Raw genomic sequence first — 20,726 nt, 5'->3', positions numbered from 1 at the left:
AAGCCATCTATATAATGATTGGCCAAACATATTTATATTGCATTGGTTTCCTGTCATAGTTTGCACAACTTGCACTATATTCTCTTATAATAATTTTGATGCTCAAATGAAAACATTATTATAGAAATTTTGATGCCCAAACGAAAGCATTAAATAACTTTAATATGTTCTTCCATTTTGTTGGATGAACTAGTTGAAATGCTTGTTTAAATGAAAAATATGATTGCTATATGAAAAAAAGTGATTGTAATGTATAAGCTCACATTTTACAATTGTAGCTATTATTGTGGGATTGAGTGCTAGTGGGGATGCAGTGTCCAAGGTTGGTTGGTGTGGTGGAGTGAGCACAAGGAAACACACTTGATGCATTTGGTGTTCTCAAGTGGTGAAGACATGGTGAGCAATGGCATTTGGTGTTCTCAAGTGGTTAAAACATGGTGAGCGTTGACCTCCATGATCTACTGTTGTTACGATCCCTATGCCTTTGTCTTGGTACATAGACTTTGTTGTCAATGCACTCTTGTTCAACATTGACTCCTTGGGCATGTTTTTGATGGAACTGTGGACCTACGAAGAAGGGATGTGCAAATGATTTTGTGATTCATGTGCTAATGGGTGTCTAAATCTTGAATATGTTTGTATCTAAATCTTGAGCACGCCCACGCCCTAGCTAAATTGATGTGGATCAGCCTTCGCCATCATTGGCTATACGTTTTTTTACTTTGTGAGAAGTGGCATATGGTTTGGAGGTTGGGCATCTACAAAAGTATTCCATGTGCTTGACCCCCATTTATCAGAGAGCATTGTACTTGGCAAGGATTGTGACATACTTCTTTGGTATGTGCTCAAAGAGTGGACATAACTTGCAGGGTTTGTTGGCCCTATCTACACAAAGTATTTGAGTTGCTCATGACAATCTTTGTCTGAAGAGGTTTTGATTCAAGGCTTTTGTGGGTAATGTTGCAATAGATCTTGAAACAGCATCTTATTCCTTCTTGGAGAAATGTCTGTGCTGCTTCAATATCTAACTTGTGGGGGAAGACATTTAATTGGCCTGTGCTTTGTGAACATTATGGTATGGGTGTCCTTCATCTACTTAGTCTTTCTATGAATATACCATTTGCAATGCTCAAGACACTATCTTTGTAGGAAGAGGGTGTGTGAGCACTGCTCCGATATCTCAAACTGCATTACACAAGCCAAACTTCGAAATAGACTCCCAACCACACAATTTAGGCAGAACATGAGCTCCCTCGAAGCCTAGGTAGCACTTGCCATCCCTTATACACCAAACCAAGCATCAACCAAGTACAGCCCAGGCCACCAACAGATTATCCAAGAGAGTAGATACTCAAATTGCAAATGACCCCACTCCTAAACTTCCTAACTACCATCCAGCTAAAAAGCTAAATGTTCTACAAGTCTTTTCTTATGAAAAACAACACAAAATATTATCCAAATGTCAGTCAACAAAGAGGGAGAGACTCATTTTGATAACCATTAAAAGAAGAAAGAAAAATAGATAAATGAATGAAATGAAAGATGACCTGGCTCACTTTCTGATGATGAAGATCAGATGCATTACCTTTTGAGACCATTAGAGAAATTACACCAAGGGACAACCAAATAATATTACTTTTAGTAAAGAGTGGTGGTACAGACGAAGGTATACATCATGTTGCTCAGTATCTCATCCAAAAACAAAAATGCATTTTTAGGTAAATGGGGAAGTGGAGAAAGATGTTATTTTTTGACAAGGTTTGTGGCATTAAAGGAATCCACTAGGTAGGGCGTGAATAATCCGATGCCACCACGGCTTTCCACCATTGATGTATTGCTCTTGAGCTCATCCAGAGACTTAACCCATTCGATGACCGATGAATGTTCTCTTGTATGCTTATGTAAAAAGAATAGGGAATTATATTCACAATTAGGGAACATGAAAAAGGGAAATGATCCATTTAGTCGATAAACGACATAACCAAAGCTAAGCTGATCCCGAGGTGTGAATCGATTAACTTCGTTGAACCATAAACAACTGAACAAATTCGTCAATGGAGTATGCTTGCGAATAATGATTGCCCCTTCAGGTACATCTGAAATCAATGTTTTAGAAGAACAGTTTTACAGTTGAGTAGAAAATCACAATCAAAGTAGAAAAACGAGAATATAATTGAGTAGAAAATCAGTTATCAAACTGTTGTCAGATGGCATACTGATCTAGTTCCCTTGCCCTCTAAACCAGAGGTGGAAAATAAATACACATTGTAATATTATAAGACACAGTTTCTATTTTATGTTATCGCTTACCACTAGGGAGAGTTGATGTACGAGAGCTCCATGGCTGCATGCCTTCATGCTCATATATTTGGATTTGTTTGTCGATGAGGGGTCGAGCATAACGCTTCCTTCGTTTGTTTGCATCAGCCTCTTCATATACACTCCGATGATGCTTGTGCCGAGCAATCGCAAAGTTGTGTTTGCCTCTCCATAGATACCTATGATTTACAAGCTAAAAAAGTTTCATCTCCCCATGCCATGTGGAATCGCTGGTTAGCAACTAGAACTAATTGTGGCCTCATGTTTAGGGTCTTGGCTTATGAGGCTATATCTTGTATTTTAAATCCTGGGATCTCATACCCCAGCACTCAGTTGCCACAATCATTCCTCATTGAGAGAAAATAAAGGATAAAAAGTCATTGAATATAGTATGTAGTAGTAACTTATACGACCCTTACCTTTCAAGAATGAGAAGGGGATCAACCAAGAGTTCCATCTTCCCATCGATCCAAATGCTATATTCAGCATTTGGAAACATTCGGTGTGTTAAGAGTTTTGGCACTTTACCATTCCTCCGAGGTTCATCATATGGAGAGTTCCGGAATAGAATGAGTCTCCAGAGGCCAGCCCACTTTCCCCCATAGTCATCAGTTGTAATATTAAGAATTGTCTCAATACTTGTCATTGATTTCTCATCAACTACCATGAGGAAACAAAAGAGTTTCTGGGACAAGGCACTAATGTTGGATGGCTGATGTGGAGTATCATAGCCATCAAAAATACCAGATGCTACCACAAATCGGCACTTCTTTACAAAATTTTTATCTTGCTTATCGATATCACCTCCAGAATTGTTCATAAAGCCACAATGTATCTGACAAGTAGTATACCCATTATATGTAGTCAAAGTTTGAAGTGGTTGAATTTTGAAAGAAATCAGAGACATTTTTCAAAAATAAACCATAACAAAAGAATCAATGGACAATAGTATCAAAATCTAGTATATGTTAAAACAGATTAAAACCTAAAAATAATGCATGAAATTTTGTTCCACAAGTTAGGCATTGAGGCATCACAACAATTATGAAGAGAGGCAAGGTATGCAATGAAGACTTAGTAGAGGATGAATCTCACTTCTCAAATGCTCGGCATATAATGTGGTTTGCAAAAATTATGAAGATTCACCAAGTGGGTGTGACAAGTAGGTGCCATACTCAAAGCACTGCCTACACATAGTAGCAATAACCCTTCTTAAGAATGAAACACGTACAAGATGCATATGTTTATTATGGCCCCATCGGTTAAATTGGGCAATATATGCTAGCTAACCCTAGACTTTTCTCCCCCCACATTATTTCATATGTTAGCCCTAAGTCCTAGGGAAGACAACTTGTGCTCCAATTCTCAAGGGGAATATGCGGCCTTTTTATTTTCCTCTAATGTTTTTTTAATTTTTTTGTTAGAGTTGTTTAGCGGGGATCCCCCCCCTCCTCTTCACCTCTTACCTCTCTTTCATTGCAAATTTTGTTTCCTTGTTTTTAACAAACGTTTTTACTCACCATTTTTAGTGGTAACTCCTTAGTACGGAACAAGTTAGGGGCATCAAAAAATTCGAAAACCTTCAGCTAATTTTAAGACGAAAATTTGTCCACTTGTACAATAAATTAAGTTAAGATAACTAATATTTGCCAGAAATGTGCTAAATATTGGCAACTGTAGAAATATTAGGCCAATCTTCTGTACTTTTAGGGTTTTATAACCTATAGATAATTTGTCCAACCATTTATTTATATTTCTTCCTGTCTCATGTCTCCTTAAGTCCCACATAGTGCAGACTCCCTTCCCCTCACTCTTCCATTTCCTAGCATTTTCTCTGATTTTCCATTTCACCACTACACAGTTTCTGAAAATTTTACATTTATTTTGTCTGTCCATCATGTCTACGCATGTCTATACTCACAGTAAGCAATAAATTTTAGAAATTTAAAAGATTTTCAATGTTATCTATGTCAAAGCTATTAAATTCAATATTTATGTTGTGGTTTTAATCATATTTAATATATTATATTCAATCTTTGTGTTGTGGTTTTAATATATTTCTACATATTTACATTCTATATTTTGACCCATCATCTCCCCTTCTTGTTACACAATCGTCCGCATTTCCAGTTTGTACTCCACGCTATGCATCAAACAATTTACCAAAATAACATCTTCAAATGCTCCTTTATTAGAAGCTTCGAATAATAATAATACTAGTCAATTTCTTGAAACAAATGGCCTTTAATCCCAACACTTACAGGCTTCATTATCATGTTACCTTCATTTTGGGGTGTATTTGGAAGCTTTCTTCACGCTGCTTCCACGTCTGGTAACCCCCAAATAAAGGTAGTCCCATTGATCCTGGCCGATCAGTTTCAATGTATGTGAGATTGAAGAAAAATGGGTCACTGACATGGAGTTCATTTGATGCTGGTATTGTTATAGCATAGGGATCATTCTTGATAGGTATAGTGCAACCTGTTATAATCATAAATAGGAAATTTAGAAGAAATGAATGTTTTCGATCATATCGAGATGCATAATACTTACGGTGAGCCTGCTTGGGGATCAATCCAAACGATCCAAAAAGAATGTAAAGCTTGTTTTTCTTGCAGTTACCTGCAATTCTATAAGAAAATGTAAGGAAAACAACACTAGCATATCATATATCATATAACACTGTGCCCACACAATTTCATGATTGCTTGAATCATGCCCAAGCCTTATGACCTTGGTATAACATATAAAAACTATGCAAACAAGCCACAAAAGGTGTTCAATTTTTCATGATTTCTTGAAATGAGTCCAAATTTTACAAACTTAGAATACCATATACAAACTACAAAATCTAGCCACAATGGTTATAACCACAGCACTCCATATAAAAACATTCACCCACAAACTTGAATCAAGAACAAATCTTAGAACCTTTAGCATAACAAAAAGAATTGTGCAATCTACCACAAAAATTCACGGTTTCTAGAATCAAGACACAATCCTACAACTTTTGCATGTCTTGTGAAGAACTATATAGTGTACCCACAAAATATCTTGAATTTTTTGAATGACAAGATTTTACCAGCTTGGCAAATCTTATTATATCATATCAAAATGGTTCAATCTACCCACAGCATTTCTTTAATTCTTAAATCAAAATCAAGTCTTTCTGCTGAAGCACAGGGAAACAAAAAAAAGAGATTGTATCTAGAGGTGGTGCTTTGGGGGGACCATGGCCAAATCTACTTATAAACAAATTCATGTTTTCTTGACTCAAGAACAAATCTTACAACCTAGTATATCTTCTTCTATCGTTTAAAAAGCTAAGCCAATATAAGTATCCACAAAATGTCTTCGTTTCTTGAATCAACATTCTATATTATATCATATCGAAACTGTGCAAAACTTGACATCTTGATTTCATGGATAAACTAAACCCTAAACCTTAGCATATCTTACTTTTATCATGTAAAAAATGTGGTAAATCTAAACTGCAAAAAAATCTTCATTTTTCTTGAATCCAGAATCAAATTTTATATCATACAGAAATTATGCTAGAAATTGAAGCAGCTTTAGCATGTCTTATTCTATCGAAGGAAAATTGTGTCAAATCTCAATACTCACAAAATGTCTTAATTTTTCTTGAATCAAGGCCAAATCTTTACTGAAAAAACAAAGAAAGCAAAGAGAAAGACCATACCTGGAGGTGGGCCATTAGGAGAGCCACAAGCCCATATGAGAGAGAGACAGATTAGGGTTAGCAGAAAGGCCCAAACAACACCGCCCAATAGAAGAAACCGAAACTTATTTGGCCATCCTCTGCGATGAGACAAACTTGGGTTCATTCGGAAACTCCTTATCAATGATGGGTCCCTTCCCATGTCTGTTTTTTCAGTGTATTAACAAAAAAATGCGACACAAAAGCCAGACGAGAAAGTAAGTAAATGTGCATAGTATAGACACACACGGTTACTTAAGCTTCCATAGCTTTTTCGGGAGGCTCTGTTTCTTCTTCATTTCTCTGTTCATCTTCTTTGCATTAGTTAAGTGTGAGCTAAAAAAATACTGTTAACAGTAGAGCCTTTTTTTGTTTTTTTAAAACACTGAATAAACAAAAGAAATACACACACACTCTTTGATCTCCTCCAATTTCACATGGAAACTTTTAGTGCACTTCTTCTTCTTCTTCTCAATTTCATGTTTCTATGGCTACCTTTGATGAACTATATATGTTCCTGGGGTCGGCTCCAGCCTCAAGATTTCATCTGGTTTTTCGATGCTTTCTCAAGCTTCGATCAAAACATGGCAACTCCATTTTGTTTTTCGGTCGATGGATTGTGATCACGTGAATGCTTAAAATGTTTTTAAAGGTTGCGCTCTGCCGATCGATTCGAGTATCAATACGTTTTGGTAGCCCTGCAAAACAATGCATTTTTTCCCCATCCACAATGAGTGCCAAAAAACACGCTCGCACTCTTTGATCTTACTATATATTTTAAGACGATTGTCATCCAATGTTGATGTTTTGAGCCATCCATTCACGAGGTTCATGCCATGTCAACCAAGATTAATCAAAATCAAACTCTTAAGATATTCTTGTATACAACATACAAAGAGAGATGTAGTTGTTGAAAGTTGAGCTTCATTGTGCCATATGTCTCTCCACATCGTGAGAAGTTATTCTACTTTCCATGCTTCTTAAATTATTGTTGCTTCTAATTAAGTATGTGATTCACTTCTTGAAATAGTTCAACAAAGTTATATCGGTTTTTTTTTTACCATGGGCGTATACTATGCATATCACTTTGTCTCGTAAGTAAATAGTTGACAATAGGCACTTAATTATCCCGACATGTTTTGCATGACAAAACACCCCCTTTCTAACCTTAATGAACTCGTGAGCAACTTGGTTGTTTTCCAATCATATTGCTAGGGGTGTGTTTTTTCAAGTGACCTATATTGATTCATTGAATATGCTCATACATGTATACTTTGAAGATTGGACCTAGGAACAAAATATTGCATGTGGTGCTAATGTGGGAGCAAATGACTTGCCATAAAGCTCTACCATTCATGATATTGGGAACATATTTAGGTTTACTATCAATGAGTCGAACGGAGAATAGTTTCGACAACTTGCTTGAGGTGCAATGCAAGAAGATTTAATGTATTGATTGATGTTACGACTTAGAATGTATCCACCAATGTATAAATAATAGTCATGGCTCCAATACAGTATAGAATCAATGTTATGACAATACACTACTAACAATATATTTGAATTACTTCAACAATGGTTCTTGTCTTCCATGGCCATACACGTAGTGAAATCTCTTGACAAGGATGATGAACTAGGGTATTTTGCTCCATTACCCTCAAGGCTATCTTTGACAAGGGCACTTTGATGCCCAAGATAAATTATGGTCATGCCCATAACACCATCACTTGACCGTTTGTGTGGAGTGCACATCCAATGGGTTAACATGTATAATATGTTTTTGATGTATCTTCATCTACAATGCATATGTTTCATGGAAAAACTATTTATGTATCAACATTCCTTGCGATAGGGATATGCAAATATACATCTTTCATTATCAAAAAAAGCAGATGGATTGAAGTGTATGCCCAAAAGTGGAGTACATAACATAAAATTAGTATGAAATTTGCCTTTTTTGCTTTCATTTGAGGATTGTTATGGATATAACCTGCAAGGAAACATAATCATTTATATGAATATGTGTGAGAAATCAACAAGCATAACTTGACATATGGTTTAATTGCATAATTATAAAATGTACCTACGCAATTAAAACCAATTATGAGTATTGCTCAACATGATATTCATAGGCATGAGGCTCAAAACAATCCTATATTAAGCTAATTGCCCCATCTAGTTTATATGTTAGCCTTTAATTAACCTTATACCATTTTGTGAGGTTCGACTCATTCGATTATCTCCTTTGGATTGACATGATTTTTTATTGTTATGTTTCTTCACTTTTTCATCACAAAGTGGCAAAAGAAAATCCTATGTCCTATGTTTTCACTAGGTAACATGCAAAAAGAAAAACATCTATTAAATATATTTGTTGCATCCCTCAATCATTTTATACACAAAGCCCTCATGGTATAAATGGGCGACTCAAGCTCGGAAACAACCCATTTGTCAAAAAAATGTTGATTTTTCACCAATTAGTTTAAGTATGAATATGGTTTGAGTTCCTTATCTCGATGCATACCATTTGTTGTCCCTCGATACATATTGGGAATTGTTTCATCACTATTACGAGGAAGCCTAAGATAATATAATATAATGGTGCATGTGAGAATTGGTATTTGTCCAAGGAGTTTTCAATTGCCTATGTCGGGAAGGTTAGTGCATATAAGGAAGAGTGTCGGGTTTTCATTTTGCCTCATGTGGGCCCTTAGCATCATTTCATGTGCATGTCTAGTGGTTTATCTAACATTTGTAGACTCTATTTGCCTATTTAATTATTAACACACACTAAAAATGGGAGCCTAAAAACGAAGTATACCTTTAATCATGCAAACTAAATTGCATTAACGTGTTTGTATGCATTTCTCATAACAAAGGTCTATTACTTCATGTGTTTATAGATTTGAATAATGATTTTGGTTGTTATGAACCATGAAGTAATAGACCTTATGAATCCAAATCATAGAAGTTTGTTATCGGTTAGGATATATTTCACTTGCTTGCGGAATCTCTTCCCAACCATGGTCCCAAGCCTAACATGTCCGTTATTTGTTGGGAGATATATTCACAGACTTGTACATGTCCCTCACACATTTATCTTATACAAGAGTGATAATTTTGTTTATCATAAAACCAAGCATCCGAAGCTATAAATTGTCTTCTTCATACAATATTTGGTACCTATGCGAGAGTGCACCTTTCATGCTATTTCTCAAACGTCAAGCCTTTATAGTGTCACTTAAACTTACACCCCCACTCCCCCCCATAGTGTATGTACACAATACCCAAGCATTTGTTCAGAGTTGCATACGTGACCAATTTCGAGTGATAGTATGTCAAAAACCCGTTAAGTTTTCTTTGTTGGCATCAACTGATGACTGACATACCATGAGGAGAGTACAAAGTCAATGATTGCCCCCCACCTATTATATGGGGGGTTTCACCATGCCCCATAGACAACTTCCCACATTGTATGCACGAAGGGAATAACAACCCGTATTCACTTCTCAAACCATCTCAAACAAAAGGTTGGCTAGCTGGTTGGCTATCTCTGCATGGGAGGGAACATTACAAAACCAACCTATAAAAAGATCATTGAACCAAACAGTAATGATCCCGCGTACTCCCCACCCCACGTATGGACAAACCATCTCAAACAGATGTGGCTGGCTATTTTTTGCATGGAGGGAGACATTACGTAAAAAAAGATCACTGAACCAAACATTGATGATCCCGCTACTCCCCACCTGTGTGGGACATGCTCGAGTGCTCGGCTAGACCCACTTGCTCATGTGCACAATTGCATCATATCCACCACATCTGGGTCGGGCGAGGCCGATCCATCGGCACCATCTCGAGAGCCAACGGTGTGTCAATGCCATGGTGGACATGTTGTTTGTGTGTGAACACGGACAAAAGGCCTCAAGGGGCATCTACAATAATAACCTTTTCTCTGTTCTCTGTTCTCTCTCTCTCTCTTCAAGAGAAGCCATCGCCCATCTCTGTTTTTCTCTGCGTTCTCTCTCTCTCTCTCTCTCTCTCTCTAGAAAAAGTCATTGCCCACATCTGTTCTCCCTCCCACCATCGCCAGAGCCCCTCCCCGATGTGACCGATCCGCCATGACCTTATCTCACTCTCATCCTCTTCAAGTGGTCGAGGCAGCCATTGAAGTGGCTGATATCGCCTGGACTGCCATTGAAAAGCACAAAAAGCATTCCAATCCTTCTCCTCCTTCTTCCGACTCTTCTTCTTCTTCTTCACGTGATGTCGCCGCCATGGAAGCTTGCTTGATGCTCGAGAAGCTTCTTGCGGAAGAGAGATGCGAGAATCGCCGTCTCGATGCTGCTCTGACAGAATGCCGAAGATCTATCCGAGAAGCAAAATTGGCCACGATTCCTTCTGATTGCCCCGCTGATGTAAGTGCTGCGTATATGCATACTTGATCTCCTTCACTTTCTATTTTTTTTATATATGCCTTTGATTCTTGGAAATTTTGAATTACGGTGTCCTATCATTTGGATGTTTCAACTTGTCTGATTGATGTTAATATGCCTTTTATCCATGCAAATTTGGCTTAGGGTTTCGACAATTTGGATATTTTTATGTCACATATATTTCTGCAGATTTAGCCCTAAATATGCCTGAAGATTGGATTAAGGTTTTCATCATTCAGATGGATCATTCCTTCATTTTTACAAATTTGGAATAGTGTTTTCATCACTTGAATGTTTCTTGTCCTTTATACTTTCTGAAAATTTATCCTAAGACATACCTTTATGCCTAAATATTAGGTTTTTCATCATTCATATACTTTGGATTAGGGTTTCCATCATGTGAATGTCTTATGCATTGTATCTTCTTCCAACTTAGTCCTAGATAGGCAGGGTCCTTTCTCGTGATATATGCTTTGATGCCTGCAAAATTCCATGAGGGGTTTCATCGGTTTGATGTTTTATGGTGCACGGATTAAGGTTTTCATCATATGGATGCTCCATGTCTTGTTTTTCCTGTGAACTAGCCCTTAATAAATAAGGTCCATTTGACAGAACATACCCCTCTTTGTCTGAAAGTGATAGAAAAAACCAAGGCCATGTTTACATATGAGTCATGACTGGCAGCTTTTATATGATTGGTTGGGTACAAATTGAAATCCCATTTTTCTGCAACTAATTATTTATTTCCATGTCAGCAGCATACCCTACAAACCATTGTGTAAACCCCAATTGTCGTCTTCTATTTGTTTGTGAAAGTAACCATAATTTCACACTTATGGCCTGGCTCACCAAAGCAGATACTTTTCCAATGCATACTTCTACACCTTATGAACCATTGGGTAAACCCCAATTGACTTCCTCTATTTGTTAGTGAAAGTAGCAATGAATCGACAGTTAAGGTCTGGTTCACCAAAGGCAGATAGATACCTTTGGTTGTAAATTAAGAGACAATAATAGAGATGCTCTCACATGAGGCCGAAAGAAAGTGGTTTGGGTGAAATAAGATAAAACTATTCCTCTATTTGTCATTAGAGAAAGTAACAATGAATCGACAGTTAAGGTCTGGTTCACCATAGGCAGATAGATACCTTTGGTTGTATATTAAGAGGCAATAATAGAGATGCTCTCACATGAGGCAGAAAAAAAGTGGTTTGGGTGAAATAAGATAAAACTATGATTGGTTGCGCACAGGGGTGAAACCCTACTTGGCGGATTATTTGAGATGTGTCCACATTTGAGTCTGTTGATCCAGCATGGTGCTGCAGAAACCTTAACTATCATCCCTTGTCTTTTTTGTAACTAATGGTGCCGTCACATCAATATTGTAACTATGAATTGTGGCGCAAGATACCAGGACTTGTTTTGTGACCAATTGCCATACTGCCACGGCAGCATTATAAGGTTTCCTACCATTAGAGCCAACAAGGCATGGTTTGATATGGTTTATCACAAGGCATGGAAGAAAATGCTTTAGAAAGGGCGCATGGTGCATGGTGCTGTCATGGAAACGGTTGATTTACTGCAAAAGAGCAGTGGAAGCCAAGATTCCTGAGAGTAAGATGTTCTATCAAAACCTTGTGCCTTTATCGATGACACGAAGAAGTTTTTCTGGTTATCCTTTCACAAAGAGCCGAACTTTCTCAATCACAAAAAAGGATTTATGTTCACACAATGACCGGAATGCCCTAGTGATTAGGTAGGAAATTTTGGTCTTTCATTTGGACATGGATGGGTTTGAATCCCATTCGGCATCGCCTTTGAGTAATAGATGTGAGGACCTAATTCCCTACAGCATTGTATTCCACATCTAACAACACATATATAATGATTTGCAGCTTTACAAGCAACTCAAGGATAAGGTGGACTCACCTGATTATGTCGAAAAGCTGAAAGAGCTTCATCGACACGATATTGATGGATCAGTGATCCTATCAAGGAAAGGTCAGTTGAAATATAATTCTCTTTCATTATGGTCTCAGTTGAAGCCTTGTTTTTTTTGGAGGGCGGGGGGTTTGCGGGGAGGGGATTAAGCATGAACGTGAAAGCTTACCCTGAAACTTGAGTTCTCTCCGATTACTTCGCTTATTTTGGAGCTATACCTTTTTAATCATATCTTGCAGGAGGTCTATTTGCTAAAGAGAATGATGACTCTGAAGATCCGAATTCGTGGTTATTGGTCCCAGATGATTTATTGAAGGACAAAGAAAAAAAGAGAAACAATCTCGTGAATGATGATGATGATGATTATGTGCTTCTAAGCCAGGATGATGTAGTAGAAGGTGTAGCAGTGTTTGTTGCAAAACTTATACTTGCCAATCCACGTGCACAGGTGAGGATTTGCTTCTATATATTTTCCATACCTTTTTAAGATTCTTAAAGAAGCTAACTTTAGCATATAAGCTTATTTATACGCACATAGGAGTCTTTAAAATTCTAACATAAGTATATATATATACCTTATTTATATGCACTTCATTTTCTATATTTAGTTCTTGGTTTGTTTCTCTTAATGGGTCATTTGTGGTGAATGGGGGAATTAAACACCCGACCCTAATGAGTGATTTGGGCAGCTGTAGCTTAATACCTAGATCTTGGTTTTCGCCTGTCAGTAGTGCATATTTCTTGATTTTTAGACTCTAGCATTGCTGATATATATACTTCCTTTTTCCATATTTGCAGAAAATGACCCCATGTGAGATACAACAAGGTAACAATTATACCTGGCCTTTTTTGTGTAATTTTCATTGGGTCCAGATAAGTTTAAATGGTTATAGTCTTAGCATTTAAAGTATAATGATGGGTTTTTTTATGCAGTGATTTCAAAATCTTTCACAAAGTTGGAAAGAAATGGGAAGATTCAGAGGTTATGGAGCATTGGAAGGTTCGTTTACACGAGCGCAACATGGACAACGGCACTTGTTGGGTAATGATTCTGTTCATTAACTCTCAAATCTGATATCATACACAAAGTGAAGAAATGATTGAATTCTTAAGGTTTGTTTTGTAGAATAGTGTGAATGTGTGGTTATGACTTGCAAATGATTGCTAATTATAATTGTTCATGTTATAACACTAAAACTATTGAATCAAATCTTCCCATAATCATATACTGGATGGCCTGATGCAAATCATAAATTATATCCATAGTTTTTTACTTTACACAAAGTTTCGACAAGTTGGGTATTGTATGCATTTATTTAGTGTTAACCAGTGATGAATTCTCATGCTTATTATTATTTTATCTCTTTGGGATTGTTTCATTTTGTATATTTATCTTATCTCTAACTCTTGACATTTCAGATTATACAAGAATCCATTTATTATGAAGGCTTTTGTGAAAGGACTCGCATTCTCTGGCAAACTAGCTATTAAGCTCCTCCTTTGATTATTAATTGAATTGAATGAATGAAAGATTTCTATGTAACAAAAACAAGGCTCTGGTGCCATTATTGTAGGACTCTATAAAAAGTTAATATAATCCTCTCCCAGAAGGTAAGATGTAAATTATGGATCTATTGTAAATATTTTCCATTTTCTGAAAATTTCGAAAGTAATATATTTTCTCTATTTTTTGTGAGAAGTCTTTCTCCAAATTCAAATGTGATTCGGTATCGATTCTTTGATCAATATTTATTTAAGGTGCGTATTGAAACCCTGTGTACTGATTGGGACCAACTTATACTGATGGATTCAATTGTATCATCTTATCACCTTTCACTTATATGATGAAAGATTCAACCTTGTCTCTTCCCTAACAAAATATATTTATAGATTTATGGCAAAATACGGGGAATCATAAGAAAGAGTAGATTTATCAATTTGAAAACCTCTATAACAAAGATGCAGCCATGCGCATTCATATATACAAAGACCTAGAAAATTCGACATGCACATGCTCTTGACATGGAAGCAATTAAAAAAAAAGGTAGTATGGCCGCCAAAATGGATATCATGTGGCACAATAAAGAACACATCAAATTTTCTTTGTGTTATCAACCTCTTGCAAAAACCATTTTCCACACCCCCATGTTGCCATCTCTATAGTTACATTATTGAGATGTTAATCCAATTCTCAATCCCTTCGTACAAATACTTGTAGGTTTGTTTACAAAATCCTATCCCACTGCCAATGTTGGCCATTGGGCAAGTAACGTACAAACAGTTTGGTTGTGTATCAATTATGAGTTACTATTATTTGTTTAGCCCTCTACATAGCCTAAGAAGAAGAGATATTTGAGCATAGGTCAACGATCATATTGCGGTAGAGATATTTGACCAAATATTGCTATTGTTATGTTAGCACATAGCCAAACTATCAACACAAAACTGTATAATGCTAGTTCGAGTTTGGAGAAGATTTGAGTTTCTTACAATGAAAATAGCGCACAGTCATCAACACAAAATATATCATTGTTTAATATTTAAACTATTACGTTAAACCACATAATATCTAACCTCAATAATTGTCGGTCCCATTCAACCCTGGGGAAATTGAAACAACAAAATTGATTTTAAATAATGTTGCAAAAAAAGAGCCACTTTGAAACCGATACCTAATAGTTATAACTTATGCCTAAGATATATTATGTTACACCACCATTTGCATTTACAATTCTTGATCTCCACTGTATAGGAAGGAAGATTTACGCCTAATCCCAAAGTAAATATTGTTCGACAACCTAAGTACGTATCTATGTTGTGGAAAGTTGCCGAATCACAACTGGAGAGTATTTAGCACAATTGAAAATTCCCATTTGATCTTCACTGTATATGAAGATTTACGCCTAATCACAAGTAAATATTATCCAACACAACCTAAAAAGCTAACGAATCTACGTTGTGGAAAGTTGCCGAATCACAACTGGAGAGCATTTAGCACAATTGAAAATTCCAGAATCACTTCACAAACCAATTGGTCAACCTTGTTCGATGAAAACATTGTTAAAAATTGTTCGCACAATTGAAAATCCCAAAATCACTTCATAGACTAATTGGTCAACCTTGTTCGATAAAAACATTGTTCTAAAAATTGTTGTTCAACAATATGGGGACAATCACTTCTAAATTCCAAAGAATGTTCTAAGAACTCTTAAAATTTTGCATAATAACATCTAATGTAATCTAAAATTTCTGCATTCAAGAACTATCCTATCTTCACATGAGTACCACAATATCTCAAGAATGATCATTCTAACACATCCACAACATTGCAACAATATCTAAACTTCACAATCCTATCTCCGCATGAGTGCCACAATATCTCAAGAATGATCATTCTTAACACATCCACAACATTGCAACAATATCTCAAAACAAACTTCACATTACACTTACCAATTACCAATTCAGTCTCTTTATTTGGTTTTTGTAGACAAAAACTCAAAAGTCAATAGTTGACCCTCAATGACTATACACCCAAAGAGTTATTATTTGAACTCTGTCATAGGTTAGAAATAACCCCAATGACAATTACACCCTCATTTTTCTTTGGTTCGATCCTTCACATACAACCATACCATCGCCTTTCCACTATTACGTCTTATTCACATGTATCCCTATTATTGTTGGGAAGCCCTTGATGAAATTTATGCCTTAACACTAGCCATGTGTTTGATCAAGTCGACAACTCGATTGCTTCAAAACCAAACGAGGAAAATCAAAATAATGCCAAATCTACTTTGAAACGAAGAGTCTAACGAAATGGAAAGAAGAGCATTTAACACCCACCTATAACCCCATTCGTTATCATACCACGCAACAAGCTTGACGAAATGATCGTTCAACGCAATGCCTGCCTTTGCGTCAAATATACTCGACCTATACAATTCAAGACCAATGTTGTACATTGTTCATGCTAAGCATCTCTATAAAAAAACCATATAACAAAGGTTCCATTTGTTCAAATTGGGGAAAGTAATAGTAAGGATTGAAAAATACCTGCTATCCCCTATTAAATCTGATGAAACTAGATCATCTTCCGTGTACCCAAGGATGCCCTTAAGTTTTCCCTCTGCTTCACGCCTAATGTTCATCAAAATCAATGTTTAGGGTTTACAAAAGATAATATTCAATGACATAATTGTATATCCAAACGAAGAGCCAAGTATGAGCTAACAATGATGAAATCTACTTGTAAAATCAAGAAAGCTAAGTAATTTGAAACAAAGCCTTCATTTAAAATAAGAATTTTAATGTTCATTCATAACTATCAATATTATTAGTAAGTATCAATAATACCATGTGGACATCACACATAATAAAAACCAATGAAAGATTCATTTGGTGCCGAGATATCCAAGAATCACAATCAAACTAATAATAATTAGATGCCATGCACGTATGTACTCACTTTATGACTGATTTGATCACATCGTATGTTGTTGATTTCTCAAGCCTCACAGTGAGGTCGACTACTGAGACATCGACAGTGGGCACTCGGAACGCCATGCCAGTGAGTTTCCCATTGAGAGAAGGCAAAACCTTGCCAACGGCCTAGAATCATAAAATTGTTTTATTGTAAATGGATTTGAACTCCCATGTTAAAGAAGTACAACAAATATTCATTTATAGAACCAAATCCATTTAACATACTGCAATTAAGATACTAAAATTTGTTTTTCGAGTTACAACAAGACCTTAGCAGCCCCAGTTGAGCTTGGGATGATGTTATGTCCAGCTGCTCTACCACCCCTCCAATCTTTTGCCGAAGGTCCATCCACCGTCCTTTGTGTTGCTACAGACATTCAACGACATACGAGTGAAAACCAAAAACACAAATTATAAAGAAAATACCCATTGTTGATCCATAGCACAAAAGACAATATACATCTTAATACTCTTCAAATTTCCATTTTGAGCATCCAAGACAAATTTGCTTCAACTAATTCTAGTTTGGACGAGTCTACGCTAAAAATCTTTGAAAAATATTGAAATAACAAGCCATTTTTTACCTGTCAACGAGTGCACAGTAGTCATCAAACCTTCCACAATGCCAAAATTATCATCAATAACCTAAAAAAGGCCAACATTACAATCCATCACCTACATAATCACAAGTCCTTTCCTCGAGCCTCGAATCTCTTGCACAATTTAGCGATTAATTACACTATGCTATCTTTTGACATGTTATTGCTTGATTTTAAGCACCCCTAGGAGATGTGCAAGCCTTTGTTGTGCTTTTGATTCATTTGATTGAATATTATTGCAACCATTACTAATTATATCATAACTTTTGCCCTTGGGTCAAATAAAAACACAAAATTTTCAGTTTAGAAAATAGAATCTCCTATTCAAAAAGCATTTCTTCCGTCGAGAAATGATTTCTAATCCAATAATGTTCATCAATTTAGGTAAAATGAGTAAATGAATTAGATTAGATTAGATTTTTTTAGGCCGAGAAGACCTTGGCAAGCGGTGCGAGACAATTCGTGGTACAGCTCGCATTCGACACGATGGAGATGTCTGATGTGTACTCGTGCTCATTCACGCCCATCACAAACATGGGTGCATCTTTGCTAGGAGCAGAGATGATCACCTTCTTAGCTCCACCCTATAGAGTGCAGCCACACATGATCCCAACCAAAAGCACCCAAAATTTAATCCATCCATATTCAAACAAATGATCTAATATATACATACATATATATAATGTGATGATTTCGCTGTGATTGATTGAGTCCATGCATATTCAGACAATTGATTTAATACATACATATATACATTTATGATATATATATATATAATGTGATGATTTCATCTGCCGCGATATTTCCATACAATTTTCGGAACTAGCGGGGAGCAAATCGAGGAATACCTTCAGATGGGCTGCGGCTTTCTCCTTATCTGTGAAAACCCCTGTGGACTCCACCACATACTCTGCTCCCGTCTCACCCCATGGTATCTCGGCCGGATCTCTAAAAGACAAAATTACCCAACTTGTATGCAAATTCAAAGGAGACAAAATAACTGTATCTCGGCCGGATCTCTAAAAGACAAAATTACCCACTTTGTATGCAAATTCTAAGAGACAAAATTACCCAACTTGTATGCAATTCAATTAGGTCAAGAAATTTGCATTTACTATCCTTCTCTCGATCGATTAATAACCAACGATAATAACTTTCGATTTAATCGCTAGATTCTCGAGAATCATTATCAACCTCCTAGTCTTATGATATCATGTCAAGGTTTTAGCCACCAATCTATAACGAGATTAGCCCTAGTAACAATATCATTAATCAAGGCTTTTATTATGAATCTACAGGAGATCTCACACACGATCGAATTGATGGGGTTAAAATTAGCAGCGTTAAACAGAATCTGCTGAAATGTGTTTTGTTTGATTTGATGGATCTCACACCTCGATGAATAGACTGCAATGTTATGTCCATCACCGAAAGAGAGAGTCTTGGGGTCCTTCATCTCCACATGCGCGGTTTTGAGCCTGCCATGCACCGTGTCATACTTGCACATGTATACCTGCAAAAATTTTGATTTGTAGAAACATTGTCATCGCCATTGATTTTGAGCTTGCGATCCTAAGATCTTCTCATCAAATCTTTAAACAACTCATCATTGAATTGAGTTACAGATGTTTAATTCATTCAATCGTGAATAATGAATTATACGGGCTTTCCGAGTTCCAATTAGTAAGGTAATTAGCCATACTAAAGTAATTTAACACTAATAAGGAGTATCCTTCAATGATTAATCAATGAGATTAAACGCCACGAGCATGATTAAAATTACCATATAGTCTGTAGAGATGAACGGATCGTTCACAGCAACAAGTTCCATGTCATCCCTCTCGAGAATAACACGTGCAACCAAGCGCCCAATCCTTCCAAACCCTAATACATCACATAATCAGATTCAGTACTCACTTCCCATTTTCTTTCCAATTAATTACGTTGAAGGTCAGTCAAATCCAATTAGCAACTCAGTTTATCACATCTGACGTTAATGCAATCACCAGCCGGTTTACATTAAAAAGTCAAATCCTTCAAAAAAATCATGGATTTACAGTAGATCTTCCTTGATCACGGATTGATATAACATCAAGAACTTACTTTGGGGTCATATTGCATTCATTGATTTAATCTATGAACTTGGAAGCCACAGGTCAAAAATCTATCAAGCGTTCAATCAAATCAAATCTCGCATGATTGATCAAATTGTTGGTATTTATACCATCTTCCCATAATTGATTGATATTTCATGAGCCATATCATCAATCGAAAATCAGGCAGATTAAAATTTTCCCCTAAAAGGCAATGGAGCTATAGTAATCTGAGCGATGCTTGATTAAAAATCAACTGATCTAAAGACCATAAATTTGATCCCAACTAATCATACATAATTATTTATTTGATTCAGATTAAGCTCAAGGAAATACTTTCTTTTCTCCAAATTTAGCCCAATAGAAATACTTACCATTTATTCCGACCTTCACTTTCCCAGTGGAACCTAAAAGATTAATCATCAAAAAAGCAGAATTGATTGTATCAGACAGTTATGAACGAAATCCTTAAAACAGCAAAACACAGTAGAACTTAAAAAACAAATTAATCGTCAAAAAAAGAAACAAAATTATGTAAAAATGAGAACGGATTAGGTTTTATCTTCATCAATATGTAAGAACGATTAGAAACATGAAAAAACAAAATAAATCAATCGATGCCTCAAACATTATCTCTAATTCATAACAGAAATACATAAAAATGTAAACAAGAAATTAGGGTTAAAATTGAAAGAAAAAAGGTGTACTTCTTTTGCTATTTATATATTATTATTATGTAAAAAAAGGGGGGCAAATGTGGCCCATTTCGATTTATCAATTCTAATGGAGGTGACGACCATGTAAAGAGATGCTGTAAGATCAGAAAAGAAAACAAAAACAATTGAGCAAAATTAATTCTAGTGAATATTAGAAAGACATGTTCAAAAATTAGAAGAAATATAATCAGAATCTTTGATTGCCATTTTTAGCTAATCAAAATCAGGAGACCCAAAAGAAACAAATTAGGGATGGAAAAAAAACACAAAAATTGATGATTAATATGTGACTTATATAAGCTAATTAAATTTCAATCAGAGAAGGAACATTTATTATATTTGAATTATGCAAGCTAGTTGATAATTTGAATCAGAGTGGGAGAGAGTCCTGAATCAAAATACATGGGGGGGGGGGGGGG

General features: G+C 36.1%; 3 protein-coding genes across 5 annotated transcripts; 1 reads left to right on the top strand and 2 right to left on the bottom strand.

Annotated features, from left to right (window-relative positions):
- Positions 1–1,612: 1,612 nt before the first annotated feature.
- On the bottom strand, positions 1,613–6,348 carry LOC147866842 (Sept9 (DUF616)). Of its 2 annotated transcripts, none has more exons than XM_087317341.1 (7): positions 6,285–6,348; positions 6,020–6,202; positions 4,873–4,941; positions 4,601–4,800; positions 2,739–3,154; positions 2,311–2,498; positions 1,613–2,096 (listed from the first exon to the last, which is right to left on the bottom strand). In XM_087317341.1, the coding sequence occupies exons 2-7, from the start codon at positions 6,198–6,200 to the stop codon at positions 1,744–1,746; spliced, it is 1,407 nt and encodes a 468-aa protein (XP_087173467.1). In that variant the 5' UTR covers positions 6,201–6,202; positions 6,285–6,348; the 3' UTR covers positions 1,613–1,743. The 2 variants fall into 2 exon arrangements, with proteins under 2 accessions (XP_087173467.1, XP_087173468.1); XM_087317342.1 differs by having other exon boundaries at positions 6,293–6,320.
- A 3,705-nt stretch (positions 6,349–10,053) lies between these two features.
- LOC147866841 (elongation factor) lies at positions 10,054–14,105 on the top strand. Of its 2 annotated transcripts, XM_087317340.1 has the most exons (7): positions 10,054–10,105; positions 10,150–10,455; positions 12,369–12,474; positions 12,654–12,862; positions 13,213–13,240; positions 13,348–13,456; positions 13,834–14,105. In XM_087317340.1, the coding sequence occupies exons 2-7, from the start codon at positions 10,159–10,161 to the stop codon at positions 13,916–13,918; spliced, it is 834 nt and encodes a 277-aa protein (XP_087173466.1). In that variant the 5' UTR covers positions 10,054–10,105; positions 10,150–10,158; the 3' UTR covers positions 13,919–14,105. The 2 variants fall into 2 exon arrangements, with proteins under 2 accessions (XP_087173466.1, XP_087173465.1); XM_087317339.1 differs by lacking the exon at positions 10,054–10,105 and having other exon boundaries at positions 10,112–10,455.
- Positions 14,106–15,971: 1,866 nt separating this feature from the next.
- On the bottom strand, positions 15,972–20,073 carry LOC147866840 (glyceraldehyde-3-phosphate dehydrogenase, cytosolic-like). The gene is made up of 11 exons (XM_087317338.1): positions 19,966–20,073; positions 19,282–19,382; positions 18,893–19,011; positions 18,347–18,446; positions 17,936–18,082; positions 17,484–17,544; positions 17,169–17,266; positions 16,883–17,025; positions 16,471–16,554; positions 16,261–16,350; positions 15,972–16,167 (listed from the first exon to the last, which is right to left on the bottom strand). The coding sequence occupies exons 1-11, from the start codon at positions 20,012–20,014 to the stop codon at positions 16,119–16,121; spliced, it is 1,041 nt and encodes a 346-aa protein (XP_087173464.1). The 5' UTR covers positions 20,015–20,073; the 3' UTR covers positions 15,972–16,118.
- Positions 20,074–20,726: the final 653 nt, after the last annotated feature.

Source organism: Azolla caroliniana, unplaced genomic scaffold (genome assembly GCF_043228905.1).
Source record: "Azolla caroliniana isolate FFs.n. ecotype wild unplaced genomic scaffold, voAzoCaro1.0.p SCAF_3, whole genome shotgun sequence".
Lineage (NCBI taxonomy): Eukaryota > Viridiplantae > Streptophyta > Polypodiopsida > Salviniales > Salviniaceae > Azolla > Azolla caroliniana.
Note: the sequence above shows the minus strand (reverse complement) of the source record. Positions and strands in the feature narration are given on the sequence as shown.